The 18,382-nt window shown below is 42.6% G+C and overlaps 1 protein-coding gene across 2 annotated transcripts in view; it reads right to left on the reverse strand.

The window, feature by feature from the left end:
* Positions 1 to 2,577: 2,577 nt before the first annotated feature.
* The window catches only part of BBS9 (Bardet-Biedl syndrome 9), a 271,501-nt gene continuing 255,696 nt past the window's right edge, over positions 2,578 to 18,382 (reverse strand). For both annotated transcript variants that reach the window (XM_044454645.1, XM_044454636.1), the window contains one exon: positions 2,578 to 5,108. In XM_044454645.1, the coding sequence (XP_044310580.1) occupies positions 5,068 to 5,108 (41 nt within the window). In that variant the 3' untranslated portion in view covers positions 2,578 to 5,067. The remainder of the gene's footprint in view (positions 5,109 to 18,382) is intronic.

The raw sequence follows: 18,382 nt of genomic DNA on the forward strand, positions 1-18,382 counted from the left end.
TGGTGTACACAGAAATCCATTCTGAAAATTAAGCCCGAGTTGAGGGTGGGGGGAGGTTGCAATGGTTAGTCAGATTGTCTGGAACCAGCAACATATGTTGTTTGAAGGTTAACCTTTGGGTAATTGTTATGATGTTAAGACCGTTGTTTTATTGTGGTTGTTTTAATGACTGTAAGCCATCCTGAGATGCCATGCATAAGGGAGGGCATACAAAAGCTTTAAATAAATAAATAATAAATAACCCTCAAATAACCCACGGTTAGTTTTAGAGTTGTTTGAGCATTGCTTAATATTTAAACAGCCCATTCCATTTGGATGTAAAGGATATTACTAATCATGGTAATGCCCTGGGGAGGGGGGTTGAATATTCAAAAGGTCTGTATGCACCCATCACAACCTAGGCCACAAAAATGAGCACAAGGACCTGTTACGCCTTTTCCTTGATAAGGGCTTTCCAAAAATGATTTCATTTTGTGTCACTGACACCCTGATGGCCCCATCCCCACTTTTCCCTGTTAATTTGCCTTGTCACTCAGCAAAGATTCAGTTGCCAGGCTGAGGCACAGTTTATGCTTTTTCACAAGCCTCAATTGAATCGTCCACATCACCCAATGCAGGGAGTAGCCTTCTATTCAGTTTGGTCAAGCTTTTAATTAATGAAATATGGGTCTTTAGTACATGGGATATTCAGCTTTCAGATTCAGATTTAATTGGAACTTCCTGCTGAAAACTGTAGCAATGAGATAATTTTCTGGTTGGTGCTTTATTGCTTCTTTTGGAGATTATGTGATTGGACATAACAGACGCTTCTAGGCATCAACCTTTCCAACTCTTAAAATCCTGTAGCTATGCATGTGTAGGTTACGTCATTTCATACTTTCTTAGGAGAAAGAAATTTGGCTTTTTAACCAGTTTTAAAAATACCTTTTGCACTTGAATGATTAGTGATCCAGTTTTATAATTTCTTTAAACCTGATATGCCAAGGAGTGATGTTTAGCCCAGCTCAAATACTATTCTCCTTTAGATTCACAACCCATTGAGGGGTGAAGGATATTTTGTGGTTGCTTTTGATTTTTACGTGAGAACTGTCTGAGGGTGCACGTCATAGAAGGTTGGGCAAAACATTTGTTTGAGCCAGGCATTTCCTACAATGGTTCAGTTCTTCCTGAACACAACAAACATGTTTCTCAATTGCATAAATCAATCTCCAGGTAGAAGCATTCTCACAGAAAAGCATCTTATGCATAAAAAGCTAGATCTCAAGGTGAAGGCTAGATGGAGACTTTCCTCACTGAGACAGCAATTTCTACATGTTAGGACTCTGGGAGGTGGGGTTTGGGGGAACATTCAGTCATGTAGTCTGAACTCATACAGTCCAGACACAGATTTACCAATCTGCAGATTTACCAATCTGCCAATTAACTCACCCTCTTCCCTTCCCTGAATCCACCTATCCCTTCTTCAAAAGCTTGGGCAGTGAAAGAAAGAGTTGTGGCTTTTGATGAATCATTGTTTTTTACTTGTACTTCTGATACTGATCTGAGTTTTCAGAAAACAATAATGTTTAAAATTCTAAAGAAGTCACTCAAGAAGAAATCAAACAGCAGCATTATTTTAAAATAACTTCAATCACAAAAAGCCCATCACATGCAACAATAAAGAACTAGAAAATTGGGCATTGTATCAGAGTTATCCAAAAAAGAACTGTGATAGACCACAAAAGAGGGATTTAGAACTGTGTTTCATGTTTTTGCTGAAGAGCCTGGGGAATTGATTAGTTCCCCATGAAAGTTCAGTGGTCCTTGAAAGAGGGAGAGAGGCACAGGCACATGTGCATCTCTTTAATACACAACAGGTCCATTTGTTTCATGAAAGTGTCTAAATTTCTCCTTTTGCTGGGAACTGTATAAGAAGTACAAAAAATGAATTAAACATAAAATCTGCGTCCAATTCATATCCCATCTTGATGACCCCTCATCAATGCATATATAACTATGACATCTGCATTCAAATCAGGATCCAGAAGAAGAAAGAGAGCATGGAGAGCAACATAGAAATGATCCACTAGCACAAGAATGTTGCTGTTATAATTCAAAGCATTCTCCTACATGAAACACAATCCATAGCCTATGTTAATCTGTGATTTTACACCCAAAGGTTAAAATATTGTGCAATACTATGCAAATCTGCATCAGTGATTTGGACTTGGTGTCACAAACTTCCCAGGCTACTTAAAAGGGTAGTTATGAATAGAATAGAGAAACATAAATGCAGATATCATCAATAGCCTAACTAAGAGTCTAAAACTGCAACATGATTAACTAGAAAAAAGAGTCAAAGTTAGCAAGAAGCTGGATGGATACCATTCAATATATACAGCAAGACTCGAGTAGAAAACTGCCATCATGATCAGCCAATAATGCCTCACATGGATCTGACTGAACACTAACAGGAACACACTTGGAACAAGCTAAAATATTGCTAAAATGACAAGGCTGAGATAGAAATACTTCCTTCTCCAATATTTTCATCACAAGAAATGTATTTCTTTGAAATTCTAAGTAGTAGAGAACTTCACAAAGAAAAAGCTGAACTGGAACAATGCTTGATTTTACATAAAAGAAAGTTCGGTGCAGGAGAAATTGTAAACATGTGACAACCTGCAGAGACCCCAAGAATAGAAGGTAATGCATAACGACACTGGGCACGCTTCAACCAAGGTAAAGTATATTTAACTCCTATGTATTTCTGTCAGAATGTTATGCATGTACATGTTATGCATGTATCCCTCTCCAATAAAATCTATGGGACCTACAAGTAATTAAATCTTTGTTAACAAAAATCTGTCAACCCTGAAGTAGCTCAGGTGTTACTTCTTTCTGCATCCAAGTCTTGACATTTTCTGTGGCCTTTTAGTTTTGGGAAAGTTTGCATCTCTAATCATTCAGTGGGGATATTCTTTGAACTTAATAATAGCAATATTATTGGGGATAAATGGGAGCAAAATTATGTGACAAACAATTAAAGTCTATTGAAAAGATAAATAAAACTTCCAACCATATCTTTCCATAGAACTGATAAATTACCTTTGACTAAAGAGATAAACAGAACATTGTTACATTTTATCAAAACTATGGCCAGTGCCAAAGTAACTTTCTCTGACAGAAAGGGGACACCAAACAACTATTGCTGTTATCCATTTGCTAAAAAATTATAGCTCAAATCTGCTAATTGCAACACTCGCTAGCATGGCACACCTACAACTACCACCTGCTTTTTCAGCCTACTGGATCTGGCCCATTTGACAAGACAAAGACAATGACTAAGAGATTTGGGCATGAAAAAAATGTATGCCCATTAGGAAGAACTGAGATGGTGACTAAGAATTCATGTCACATGTGCTGCCAAATAAGTGGCAATTTTTAAATTTGATAGGATAAGAGAACCAGACCCAAAGAAAAAGAGAAGCACATGCTTTAATTGTGGCCAGGCCTGAATTATTTTCAGACAGTGGTACACATTTCTGAATTAACACTATCTTCATCTTGACTTCATTAATTCATTTGTGTCTTCTTCTGGCATGTATTATCATACAGAAAAACCCTAAACTTCAGAGCCAAAGTCTGAGATGTTTGATGGGTTTTGCAAACATCGAAAACCCATGGATGTGCAAAACCTGCCATTTTGGGCCAAAAAACTAACATTTAAGGATTGACTTCTGAAAGTTTAGATGAAGATGTTGGGCAAATTTGTGCAACCAAGTTACATCAAATGCCTTGAATCTGTCCAGCAAGATGCCTGATGCATATCAGATTATGGACTTCTGCACTGAATATCTATTTGGTCTGGGCAAAAACAAGTTTTCATAAAAATAGCTTCATGTTCAGATCATAGGGCCTCAAGCCTTCTAAAATGCTGGTCCTTTGCAATAAGCCTCAGTTGTGATCGATTAAAATTAAGACAGCAAAATTATAAACAATCTGGAATAAACTAATGCATAAAGCATTTGGGAATGAGATGTGTTTTGCTGCCTCTCCATGAACCTTTTCTACACAAAAAGAAAAGAGCTTTTTCAAACCTAACTAAAAGCCATCTTTCATTTCTAAAGGCCACATGTGGTCTGGGCACCAGAAGCACACATGCATACATCCGAGCAATCCTGACAATGATTACTCTTCCTTTACTGTTAGAAGCAATGGGGACAGAATGATTTGTAATCATGAGCACTGAGGAAGAGGGTGAAGAGGCTTTTCTTGCCCCTCCTCCAGCCGTGTTGATACAGATAGCCGTTTCCAGTGAGAGAGATGTATATATAAGGATGTCTAGGGGAGGGAGCAGAGCACCTTACCCCAGTGATCCCCAAACAAGTAGCTTCTTTCTCACTGGCAATAGCAGTGGAGAAAGAACAAACTGGAATGTGGGAAGATGGGAGAAGGCTAGTCCCATAAAAGGGACATGAGGCCTTGGGAGTGCGCATGCAGCCCTTGGCCTGCAGGTGTGCATCCTTGTTTCATTTGCAAAACATCACGCAAGATGAAATGTGTAGATCAGGAGTAAGGTTAAGAGGGGGAGCCTGGGATTACTGAGTTGAGATTACTGAGGATGTTTAATGGCGAGTTCATTCACATTGTTCTTCAGCTGAGGAGCAAGACAACACAATTTTCTTTGATCAATCCAGGCCAAAATTAATGATCTTCATGTGAGATACAGAAATTAGGTGTACATATGCAAAATAAGTGTGTTTGCATGTTTTTTTCTTGGTTTACAAAAACAATTTTATCTTTCATCAGAGTTTTTATAGAGGGCTGATAACTGCACCTTAATGTAAGACAGACTACTTGTTCTATTTGGGAAATAGCCCCAAACTTGCCTAGGAGACAGTATGTCAAAGATTTGCAGCTAGTCATGGAGAACCAGGTGCCTAAATGCAACTGGAAGTATTTTGCACTCTTAATGCACTTCCTTCTTGAGTTTGACAGTGTTCACTATAGAGAGAAATAAATTGTTCCTGTTGGATTGTAAATGCACAGATTTTTAAAATCCTCCTGGGGGTTCTCTTGCGCTTTTCATGGCTTTTCTGCTTCCTGTAATCCATCCTGTGGCAAATCTAGAGAGAAACAGAAAGAAAGAACAAGGAAGATTATACCTAGCAGCCTTGCAATCTTGCAATTCTATCATTTGCCAATGTTCTATGCATGTCCAGGGCCAAGACTTTTCAGTGATTTAATTTTTGGGCACTCCTGCCATCTGTAAATTACAGTGGCACTGCAAATATATGCTTCAGTCCTTTTGTCTCCTTCTGACCTAGTGTACCTGACCTCAGAAGATATAAGTGAAGTTTATTCCAAGAGGCATGAAGGCTCTCCTTTTATAGCTGATACTTTCAGTAAACTGTCTATAACAAAACATTAAACAGGGAGACCATTTCTTTAACATTTCTTCTCATTAATTCCTCCTTTTAAGTATGTTGACAGTGCAAGAAGGAGAATCAAGTTGCCTTTGGTAGATAAGCGGGAAGCTCTAAACTGTGAAGAGTTCAATTCACATTTCATTTCCTTCTCAAGTTATCAGGAGGTTTTGGTTCTTAAGAATGTGGGTACATGAGAAAGTGGTTGAGTGTGCTGTTAAGAAGTTGAACAAACTTTGCTAAGGATCTAGAGCCAAAGAAGCAAAGCACCACAAAGACTAATAGAGACAAGCAGCTCAGTGGAAAAACTCTGCAGTGACACAAAAGACAAAGCAATGAAGTCCCAAGCAAGAACATTAATTCCCTCGCATCTGTGAGGTTCCTTTCTGCAAAGTGTCTGCCTTCTAAAAGACAATTAAAAGGACCATGTGGAGAGCTGGATTGGGTTGGCAAAGGTCAGTGCGGTATGGACTTTCTTTTGTTCTGCACTGTTAGCACATGCTGAGGTGCTGCAGAAATCACCAAACTCCTATCTAATTTAATGACTCCATTAATAGCTAGGAAGAGGAACTGGAGCATCAGGTTAATTAAAAGTACAGATTATAACAGAGCCACAAATACCAAAGCCAGAGAATGAAAAACAAACAGACCAAAAAAAAAATTGCTGTGTGCTTGAATAAGTTTGAAATCTAAAAATCAGTTATCTGAGACACACATGTTATTGAATGGAGTGGGAACAAGGGCACTATTTTTGGCCTCAGATTTTAAAAATGTGGCATTTTGTTTATTTTTCAAATTTATATTCTGCCTGCCACAAATGGCAGCTACCAATAAAATACACATTAAAAACAAGATCTTAATTAAAACATGGCATAAAACAAATAAAAAACAACAATAAAAGAAATAAATAGCACCCAGCCAATTGAAAACCTCCTAAACTGACTAGAATATATGTCAAAGGCTTGCCCAAGTAAAAATACATTATTCATTCATTCATTCATTCATTCATTTAAGGCTTGCCTGAGTAAGGCTTGCATATATAACTTTTGTATGCCGTCCGTTATGCATGGCATCTCAGGACGGCTTACAATCATTAATACAATCACAATAAAACAATTAATAACAATTAACCAAAAATACAAATTAAATGAAAGCAACTGTTAAACATTAAAATTTAAATTAGTTTTTAAAATTACAGTTAAATAAAAAGGTTTTAACCTGGCGCTGAAAAGAATATAAACTCGGTGCCAGGCGCACCTCTCCAGGGAGCACATTCCATAAAGAGGAAAAAAGGGAGGAGACCAAGTTAACCTTCCTTGACAATGAGCTCAGGGCTTGGAAGTGGCCACTGAGAAGACCCTCTGACGGCAGCAATACTAAAAGAAGGGCATCCTTCAAAGATCTTAAAAGCTGGGCACAGTTCATATTTGAGAAAGGCAGGTTGCTTACCTGTAACTGTCATTCTTCGAGTGGCCATCTGTGCATTCACACATTTGGGTGCTGCACCTGTGCAGTGCCTAAGGCCGGAAAGATTGCAAAGCTTAACGGTTTTTGGCGGGAAAACTCCACTCCCCTCCCACTTAACAATATAAATGGAGCGGAGTGCCCACCATTTTCCCAGTCTACTGAAGACTGGATGTTGGCCTCCTTGCAGGAGCAAGAGATGCTGCAAAAATTCGTATAGGACCATGAATACCAAGAAACATGGTACCGAAAAAAGAACCCATTCACCGACACTGAGTGGGGCCGGCGGGTGGATTATGTAAATACATACACAACCTGCCTTTTTTCGTCGTGGCCCCTGTGCATCACACATATGCGTGATTAGCAAGCTTACCAGACCTGGAGGCGGGTGGTGTTGTCACTGAGTGACAGCGGAAAGGACTGCCCGATGACAGGAACAGTCACGTCTGGCATGGACATCAAGACGGTAATGCTTGGCAAAGGTGCAAGGAGTAGTCCATGTTGCAGCTTTGCAGATGTCTTGAATTGGAATCCCAGCAGCAAAGGCAGAGGAGGCTGCTACTGCTCTTGTAGAATGCCCTCTGGGCATAACAGGTAAATCAATCTTGGCAAGTTGGTACACCAGCTCGATTGTCTGTACCACCCATTTCAAAAGCCTCTGTGAGCTCAAAGAGGAACCTTTGTCATGGTCCGAATATTTTACAAAGAGGCAGTTAGACTTACGGAGGGATTCCGTACGCGATCTGTAAAAGGCAAGGCAATGACGAACATCAAGGGAATGCAAGGACTGTTTGATCGGAGTAGAGGGTGATGGAAAAAAGGCAGCTAATACAATGTCCTGATTGATATGGAATAGTGTAACGACTTTAGGCAAGAACGTCGAATCGGTGCGGAGAACCATTTTTCTTTATGAAAGTTCAGATAGGGAGGGTCTACCCTAAGTGCGTGAAGTTCACTAGCCCTTCTGGCCGAAGTGACAGCCACGAGGAAGGCAGTCTTCCAAGACAGGAGACGTAAATCGGTAGTTGCCAGGAGTTTGAAGGGGGCTCTGATGAGTGCTTGAAGGACAACTGAAAGGCTCCAGGTGGGCATGACAGGATGAACTGGCGGATGGAGGTTCTGTAATTCTTTGAGGAACCTACGAATGATGGTTTGGGAAAATACTGAGGAGCCTTGCACCTGACCACAATAGTGGGAAATAGCTGCTGTGTAAACCTTGATGGAGGAAGGTTTTAGTATCGATGGATGTAGTGACAGAAGAAACTGGAGGATGTTCTCAACAGAGGCTGAAGAAGTGGTAAACAAATTGGATTCTGCAAAGGAGGAGAATCGATTCCATTTCGCTGCATAAGATCGTTGCGTTGTCGGTCTTAGAGCAGATTGAAGAATATGCTGGATGTCAGGATGGAGAGTGCTCGGATCTGATGTAGGGTCTATCGAACCTGAGGAAACAGTTGATGTATCGGGACCATGGTTGGTAAATATAGCAGATCTTGGTTCTGTCGGAACCGGATCGATGTTATGGTTCATCGAATGAGCCAAGCCATAAGGCCTAGTGAGGTAAGGTCTGGGTAGCGAACAGCTCTGTCCTGCTGGGTTATCAAATGTGGTACAAGCGGCAGCCAGAGAAAAGTGTTACCAGATAACTAGAAGAGAGTGGAGAACCATGGCTGACGGGGCCACCAAGGTGTGTTCAGAATTCTTGTAGCGCTGTCATGGACAAACTTGGAAACAACTTTTGTTATAAGTGGGATTGGGGGAAAAGTGTAGAAAAGTGTGTTGGACCAAGGGATCATCAGGGCATCTCCTGTTGAACCCAGACCGATGCCAGCATGAGAGCAGTACATGTTGCATACCCTGTTCTTGTGAGTGGCGAACAGATCTATGTCCGGATAGCCCCATTTGAGGAAAAGGTGATGGCAAGCTGGACGATCTAGTTCCCATTCATGGGTCGTTGACATTTGTCTGCTCAAGATATCAGCCTCCTCATTGTTGGTACTGGCCAGGTGGCCTACAAGAAGAGTTATGTCCCTGGGGATGCACCAGTCCCACAGTTGCATTGCCAGACGGGCCAGGGAAGCAGATTTGTCCCGCCCTGCTTGTTTACATAAAATACAGTGACAATGTTGTCAGAAGCAACCTGTACAATGTGTCGCTGGACAGTGTCCTCAAAAGAGCAAAGGGCTTTGAAGACCGCCAGGAGTTCGAGGTAATTGATGTGCCTGGCAGATTCCTGTTGGTCCCAGATGCCCTGTGTTCAAAGTCTGGCGCACAAGGCTCCCCACCTGATCAGGGATGCGTCGGTATAGAGGGTCAGGGTTGGATGTGGCGGGCGGAATGGGACACCCATGGTCAAGTTGAGTGGAACAGTCCACCATGATAGAGTCCGGAGGACAGAAGTTGGAAGGTGAAGAGGTCGATGGGGCGAGTCTCGTTGTGGCTGAAACATTTTGTTGAAATATAATTGGAGTGGTCTCATCCGAAGTCTGGCATGGGGAACTGTGGCAACTGAAGCGGCCATGTGACGATCGAGAGAGCTGGAACAGTTCTGTCCATTTGGATTCGACAGATCCAGGAGCACAAATTATCTTGTTGGCTCGATGGAAGAAAAGCTCTCGCTAGAGTGGAACTGAGACGCACTCCAATGAAATCGATGACCTGTGAGGGAATAAGGCACAATTTCTCATGGTTAATGCACAGTCCTAAATTGTCCAGAAGGTCACAAGTTATTCTCAACGCTGAAAGAAGGCTTTCCCGGAACAAGAAAACAAGACCCAACAAGCCAACATGTCGATCTTACGACCTTCCTTGTCATGGGGTATAGTATGATCCCTTGACTCACGACCCTGGGATGATTCCACCACTATCGAATTCAGCCTTGGATGGCACAGGAGGAATGGGATATCCTGCTCCCAAACGCAATACATAGTCTCATACTGACGCGAGGTAGGTTGAGGCTGGTTTGAAAAATTCCATGGTTCGACCATCGCCTGTTGAAAGGTCGTGATCAGGGGTAGAATGATGGCAGCAGATTGTTCCCCATTAACAATGTCGTATAACTTGTCAGTGCGAGGATCGATGCGATGTTGAGCTTCAACCTCTAGCGATCTGGCAAGCCTTGCCATCAGTTTCTCGAAGGTCAGGTATGGTTCCTCCGGTGAGCTGGGACCTTGAGTGGAGATGACAGCATCGGGTGAAGTTGACACCTCGGAGTCATCTGAGTCCAAATCATAATGCGGCGGACAGCTCAAAGAAGGCATAACCGGTGAGTTGGGGTGCCTAGACCTCATCGGTCTCGAGGTGGACGCAGGCTCTCTCGGTGCCAGGGAGAGAGTATGGTCCCGTACCGATGGGTAATAGCGACAAGATGGGTAGTCATCCCAGGGCTTGTGATGAGTTCTCCCATGATGGGGTTGTTCCCATTCCTCCAAGGGATGGCCCGAGGTGTAATGTTGGTATCGCACTTGTTGAGATGCCGGTCTTGGGAAAGGCTCAGGCAATGGCAAAGGAGTTGGAGAATGAGCCACTGGAGGGGAGTAATGAATCTCCCCATCAGAAATCGATTCCCGTAATAGAACATCTGTTTGCTTGGGAGACGAGTGAACCGAGCGTACAACTCGCCTAGGAGACCTGGGTGGGGTCACCTGCATGGCCATCTGGAGGGCTGGACCTGTCGGCATCGGCACCGTGGCAGCCGTCGGAACTGATGGTACAGACGAGCCTGAATCATGGTGACTTGGGTGATCGGGCTTCTTAGGTTTATGGGTCGGTTTTTCTGACTTGTCCTTTTTGGGCTTCTTATGGCCCGAGGACTTCTCGGATCTGCCATGCTTCCTCTTCTTTTTCTGTTTGCGAGGGGGAGAAGAAGGTCACTGAACCTTCAGCACCGGGACACCATCAGCCGATGGGCGCGGTGGAGGGGCGGTGGAAGCAGCGGCTGGTGTAGATTTGCCGGCCAGTTGATCCGACTGCAGGAGGGCCTGATCCCACAGGAGTTTTTGCAGGTGATTTTCATGGTTCTTTCATGCCTGCTTTGTAAAGGCCTAGCAATGGCCGCATTTGTCGATCCTGTGGCCCTCTCTGAGGCAGAGGAGACACAGATTGTGCGGGTCAGTTAGAGATATTTTAGACCCGCACTGCAAGCACTGGCGGAAAGCCGCATGCTGAGCCATCGAGAAGAACAGAAGATAGAAATAGGTAGGAGAAAAAGGGGGTAATATATATATAGGGAAGAGTAAATGCGAGAGAACTTTAAACAGGAAGGGAAAAACTTGGAATTATACAGCTAGCAACAAGTAGAGATCTAAGAGACAAGTAGTAATGAAGAGGCAAATGCTCGAGGCGCAGTGAATAGCTGTGAAAATTGCGGGCACTCTGCTCCATTTATTTCGTTAAGCGGGAGGGGAACAGAGTTTTCCTGCCAAAAACCGTTAAGCTTTGCAATCTTTCTAGCCTTAGGCACTGCACAGGTGCAGCACCCATATGTGTGATGCACAGAGGCCACGACGAAAAATGTGGCCTTTCTTTTGGGTCACCTGGTCTGAGGTCACATAGAATGTCATGGGTCACAACCACCACTTTGAATTGTACCTGGAAACAGACCAGTAGCCAGTGAATCTGTTGCAACCATGAAGTTATGTGGTCCCTATAACTGGTTCTCGTCAGCATTCTAGTTGTAGCATTCCAGACCATCTAAACAACCTTCGCCTTGTCTAAATGAAGCTTCAGTGTGTTTGCCTCTAGCAATCCAATAACAATATCAGGCACTGGAACTACAACAGCTTCTTTGGATTTAGATGGAAAGAAGAGTTTAGAGCTCAGCATCCTCAGCACCCAAAAGTTCTGGACAACCTTTTCCAGCAAATTCATGTATACCATTAGGTCTTTTAGGAATCACATATAGCCCTAAAGAGGTGTTCACTATTACCCTTATCCACCCTGTCAGTTTTCCCAACATTTTTATAAGTTGGGAAGTGCAAGGGTACAGCAAGCAAGTTCCAGGCTCTACCTTTCCAAGAATCCTGTCTAAACTCTTGGGCTGTAACAATTAAAAAGTACCTATTACAACTAGACATGCGTGTGTGTGTGTGTGTGTGTGTGTGTGTGGAGGGGGGAAGCTCTATTCACCAGTTCAACTATAGCAGGTGAGTCACCACAGATACAATCACTCTTCCTCCAAAATATTATGCAAATCGGTCAGTACAAGCCATGAGTAGTCCAAATTTTCTTCTTCTGGACCAAAGTCTGGTAAGATTTGCAAGTAGGATTTTGAGATAAATTGAAAAAGAATCCTGGGGTTCCCATTTTTGGGATCCTCATTTTTGAGTCTGGCTACTGAGAGCCTTCTAAGGACCTCTGCATAAAACCTTCATGTGGTAAATGTATAATAAATGAGAATGGTGAAATAAGTGGGAGTTCAAACACTGCAAATACAATTAAAAATCTGCCAGGAATTCAGTGGCTGACCTTGGCTTATTTTTCAACCTCAGTATTGCTGACCTGTTAAGCATTAGCATGAATTAGCCTGTGCCTAAGACATTGGGCAACATTTGTGCAGTGATTTTAGGATCTGATGTTAGATGCCCTAAACTGTAATAACTCAGATGTGGAACTGTACTTATTCTGACAGGTATTGCAACATATGGGGCATGGGATACTGCAACCCTCATCAGCAACAGAGCGGCTTATATGATAATAATGATTGGTTTCACTCAGCTATTTTACAACTGGCTCCAGTTGCTTGAACCCAGGCTTGGCCAAGGAGATTCCTTCAAGCCTGGAGTCTGTCCCCTGACTCTCTGCCTCATTTGCAAGTTACCTTAGCCATTCAGAAGACAACTTCTTGTCTTGACAGCTTAGAGGCTCTCCACAAACTGACTGTAATGGCCAAGGCTGGATTTGCATGGATTTTCTTGATCCTGGGTCATGGGTCCTCAAATTATGGCCCGGGGGCCAGATTCGGCCCGCCATGCCCATTTGGACCCGTTGTGCACGCGCACACCTGCAGCCACACACACACACCCGCTGCTGCCCACCTTGCCCTGGTTTGTTTGCAGGGAGGCAGAGGTTTGTTTGCTCGGAGAAAACGATCTCCAAGCAAGCAAGCCACTGCCTCGTACACCTGCCTTGCGGCGCGTGCCCACCCACACACGCCCACCCGCGCCTCGTCTCACCTTGCCTCGCCACATGCCCCACCCCTGCCTCAGTGCAGGTGCCCGCATGTGCCTCCCCCGGCCTGCGTGCACTGCTGGCACCACCTTTCCAGCCCGCGCCCAGCACCGGCAGCTTTCAACTGGCCCCCTGGTGGAAAAGTTAGAGGACCCCTGTCCTGGATCATGGCAGGCCAGGATACTGCTGGCATGAGCCTCTCCATGCTTTCAGAGAGATCACAGGTCAAGCTGCCATATGGAAACAACATCCTATAGCAATAATGTACTGATTTAAAGTATCACTACTTTAATAAAACAAGCTTATTAAAAGATAGATATTAGTTTTGCTGGTCTCCTGAAAGAACAAAATGTCTTTCATAGTTTCCCAACCTTCTAGTAAATAAACATATTTCCATGCCCTATATACAATTACTTGATGGCAACATTTCAGGATACAAACTGTACATAGTAGAAGTATTAGCTATCATGCTGGCAAGTTAGCCACTTTCCAGGTGTTCTTAATCCACAATGAAAAAATTAGTATGATAATCACGATCCTTTAAGAATGTATCTATTGTTCATAGTTTTCATCATCACTTAACAAAAATTTTAGAGGAAAGATATAGCTTCCTTTTTCTTTATATCTAATCTTTCTCCCATGAGCACATGCCAAAAAGTATTTCTTAAACACATTGTGAAAGGAACAAATATAAATAGCATTTAGGAAGAACTGGGATGTACTGGAACAAGTTCATGAATCTGTGGTGCTTTGAATGAAGTAGAAAAGAAATCCAAGCAAGGCATAAATCACTTCTTCACTTTAGTTGATAACTCTGGGATAATCAAAGTTACAAAGGTCATATAAGAATTAGTGTTTCAGTTGAATACTATTGCAGTGCAGGGAAAATGTAGCATGGACCTGGAAGACTAGAGCTCCATATCTCCAGTACAACCAAGAACTGCCATGTGGGCCTGGGAAAGTGACATTTAACCTCTGATGTCAACTGACAAGAAAGGCACAAGAAAGTCCTGGGTCAGGTGTGTTGTGAGGGTGAAGGAAATAGGATTGTAAAGCATGCATTTTAGAGCATTTTTATCTGTGAAGCTTGTTTCCGTTTTTATGTATTGTTTTTTATGGGATTGTTTTGTTTTTAATTGTTGTATGAGCTGTCCAGAGTAATGCAAAAGCACAGGAAATATGGGGTATAATATTCAAAATAAATTTCTAAATAAATACTGAACGAATACTTATCATGATCACTAAAAATACATGTTAAAGTTTTCTTTAAAACGGGGTTGCCCATTCTGCATCTGAAAGTCAAGCTTCACTTCACTGTTGGAATGCATTTTCTAAGCTTCAGATACAAAAGAAACTTAAATATACTATGATACATTTTTGCAAGCACAGAATTCCTTAAGCATCCTGTTGGATTAGATGATAACATGTTTTGTGTACTTTGCAAATCAGCTGCCTGAACAACAACTTCTCAAGAGCTTGTTTCCAGCTCTTCCTACCATTAACTGAAGGCTGAGAACATTCATCATCATAGCAACTGGGCAACAAGAACCAAATCAACTTGAAGTACAGTAATAATGCAACCCAAGTGTGAGATACAAACAAATAAGGAAAGCTCAATGTGAGTTTTATCCTAGTTGGATTAAGATCTATATTGAAGGTAGCCACAAAAGATTAAGTCTTAAATTATGTTGTGAAATGCACTGTCAATTATCGTGGTTTGCAGGGCAAGTGCAAACCACTGTTGGTTCAGAGGAAAACTCCAGTCCTCCTGTTATCTGAACTGAGGACTGAAGGATGGAATTCCCTGGAGGCAGGATAGAATGCAGGATCTCAAGGCTTATGACAGCTCATTCATATACCACTATTAGCTCTTTAGCCCTTGGGAGGGGCGAAACAGTCAGAAGGCAACCAACCTCCAGAAAGACTGCACATGTGCAAATACTCCCCCAGTGTGTGCCTCTGTAAATGCTTTGGCATACAACTCCTGTCATCTCTGACCATTGGCTATGCTGATTCAGAGAAAGGCAATGCTCCATGCTTTTCCAGGGCTGGTAACCACAGGCTCAAAAATGTAAAGATGACAGCATCTACCCTATATAAGCCAAACATTTCCCATGCTCTCAAAAAGACAAACTGACACACTATTTACTGAATTACTTTGGTTCAGCATATCCGATTATCCTCCTAAAGCATCTTTGTTCCCTGCCACAAGCAACTACTTCCACAGACTCAAAAAAATACAGGGGAGAATTACCCTAAGGGTAGCATTTTCCAGCATTTTATATGATTGCTCTTTGCAAGAGCAGTCATCCAGCATCTGCCTGCAAGAAGAGCCAACACCTCTTAAAGAGATGTGAATTACAACAGCTTTCCATTCACGTTGGCTGATTGCAGTTCATACATCACAGCTGAAAGCTCATGGCCCCCTTGTTAAAGCCTGCAGACCCTCCCACCCATCTAAGTAACCTTTGGCAGCTTGAGTGGAGCTACTAATAATCCTGTTAACTCATTATAATGGCATCTATTCCTTTTTTATAAGAGCAATATATACCCCCAAGAGAAGCCACCAATGTAATAATAGTTCATATCACCTCTGAAACCTACACAGAGACTGAGCAATATTTTCTAAATACCAGCCAGACAAAATACGCAAAAATATAATCAGTGAATTTAAAGCGGGAAGTGCAAATGGGACACAGCTTACTAAGAAATATTTCCCTTTGGATTCCAAAAGACACATGCAGCATATGCATTTCAGGGTCCTGCTCCTATTGCTAATGGCAGCTGTTTCTGTGTTGCCACTAACTGAAGGTCAGAGGAAACTCTGGAGTTTATGTGCAAGAGACTGCCATCTGAAGGGAAAACCAGCAAGCCCATCCTTTGGGCATGTTCCTCTTGAGTGCTAACTACTTCACTAGAGTTGAATGTCTACGGATTAGTTAAATGTTGAAGAACATTTGCAGGATCACCAATCATCAGGGAACAGCTGTTCTTCAATATGTTGTTTCTTTTAACAAGGGACTATTATGATGTAAATGATAAAATTCTATTCACAGTTTCCACAGATTCCTCTGGAAACAACGTACAAGAACATTTTACTATTTGATGCCATTTTTCCTTTGGAGTCTTAGTTTGGAAGAGGAAGCATGGGGGACTTGGAGAAAAATGTACTTGAAAACAATGGGCAAGGAAAATAACTTTGATGTAATGTTTTCCAATCTCGAATTTCACACATTGCTTTCAACCTATAAGGAATTCTCTCCCACTAAAAAGCTCTGAAACTATTTTCCCTGAAAGTAATCCTTTGATAAGTTGCACAATTGGATTTGAACCAAAAAAAAGGAAAGTTGCATAAAAATAATAAGAAACAAGTTTTTTATTTTATTTTTTCAAAATGCCCCTTGGATCACTACAAGGTGCTCACTGAATTTCTGTTGAGTTGGCTACAAGGGGAAAGTAAGGGCAGATAAGAAACAACTGAGCCACCACCTCAATGGGTTAGAAGGGCCTTAAAGTGGTGACTCTGTCAAGAGACAGCTTTACTTGCATCTCACCTTTCCTAAGGGTCAAGTAGAGGCATTTAAACATTTCTTCAGTGCACCTCAGACATCATGAGCTGCAGCTTCTGAACAGTCGTAAAGGCAGCAACATGTACAGAACATTGCAGTAATCTAGTTTAGGGATCACCTGTGTGTAAATTATCAGAACCAGGCTATCTCTTTTCAGATAGGCATGTAGCTGGGCCACTAGGCAAAGCTGGTGGGTGCCACTCCATGCCTCTGAGGCCACCTGGGCCTCAAGTGACAAGCATGGCTCAAGGAGCACCCCCAAGCTACAAACCTGCTCCATCAGGGGGAGAGTGATCCCATCTAGAATTCCTTCCATCCAGTCAGAAGATCCACCCACTAACAGCATCTCAGTCTTGCTTGGATTGAGCTTCAGTTTGTTAGCCCTCATCCAGTTCATTGTCACACCCAGACACTGGTTTAACATATTCACAGCCTCACCTGCTGAAGAGGAAAAGGCAAAATAGAGTGGTGTATCTTCAGCATACTAGACAGTGCAACCCAAAATTTTGATTACTCAGTGGTTTCATGCAGAATACCATAGCGGACAAGATAACCCCTGAGAAACTTCATACTGGAGAGGCCAAGCAATATCCCCAAGCACCACCTTCTGTAGCTGGCTGAGTAGGAGTGAAACCACAGCAGTGAAGTGTCCCCTATTCCCCACTCAGCCAGCTACCCCTGTAGGATACCATTGTTAATGATACAGAAAACTACAGAAACTGAGAAGTCCCAGCAGAGTCACACATATAGCATGTCATGAGGCTAGATACCAGGAAAAGTTTCCTCACTGTCAGAACAATATGACAGTAGAACAAGCTGTCTAGAGAGGTTGTGGGCTCTCCCACACTAGAGACAATGAGGGCGAAAACTGACAGCCATCTGAGTGGGATGGTGTAAATGGGTGTCCTACAGCAGCAGGCGGTTGGACCCAATGGCCTTCATGGCCCCTTTCGACTCTGCTATTCTATGATCATACAGAGTGACCAAAGCTGTTTCCATGGTAAAGCTGGTTAACCACCATCCACTTAAGAGCCTTTCACAGGAAGGGGATATTTGCTGCTAGCCTAGGAGTACTGAGATCTTCTGGGTGCAGAGAGTGTTTCCTTCAGGAATGGCTTAACCTCCACCTGTTTCAGGAGGCATGGGCTTATTCCTTCTCATAAAGAGGCATTAGTCACCTCTGTGGCTCAACCTATAGTCGCCTTCCTACAAGCTTTCATTAGCGGAGAGAGGCAAGGATCTAGTCTAAAAGGGGCTGTGTGAACCTGACAAAGCATCTTCTTAACATCTTTGAGCTGTACTGGCACTTGACCAGGATATCTCACCTGATTCCACTGCAATAACACTCGAGTCTAAGTCCCAGTGGAGGCAAGAGATTTTATCCTGGAAGTGCCTAGGAAATATATTGCAGTGGGCCTCAAATGACTCCAAGATGCCTCCGGGGCAGCATTCCTTACAGTAATCCTGGCACTGAGTTGTAACAAGACTAAGTGAGTCCCACTGATTTGAATGGAGTCTGCACTAGTCATGGCAAAATAAGTCCCATTGATTTCAATTAAAACTGACTAATGTAGGCTGTATTCAGTATTTATCAGTTCATGAACGTTTCAAGTTTAACACAGCACTGGGTGTAATCATTTTATAGAATCCACTGGCTGCAAGTCATCAGACATGTTAATTTAAATTAGTCAAGATGGAAGCATTCATTTATTTATGTTTACAAAGGAATGAGACTTGTTTACATTGGACTTTCCAACCCATTCAACACTGAAT

The sequence above is a fragment of the Varanus komodoensis genome, unplaced genomic scaffold (assembly GCF_004798865.1).
Source record: "Varanus komodoensis strain SLA01 unplaced genomic scaffold, ASM479886v1 scaffold10, whole genome shotgun sequence".
Classification (NCBI taxonomy): Eukaryota; Metazoa; Chordata; class Lepidosauria; order Squamata; family Varanidae; genus Varanus; species Varanus komodoensis.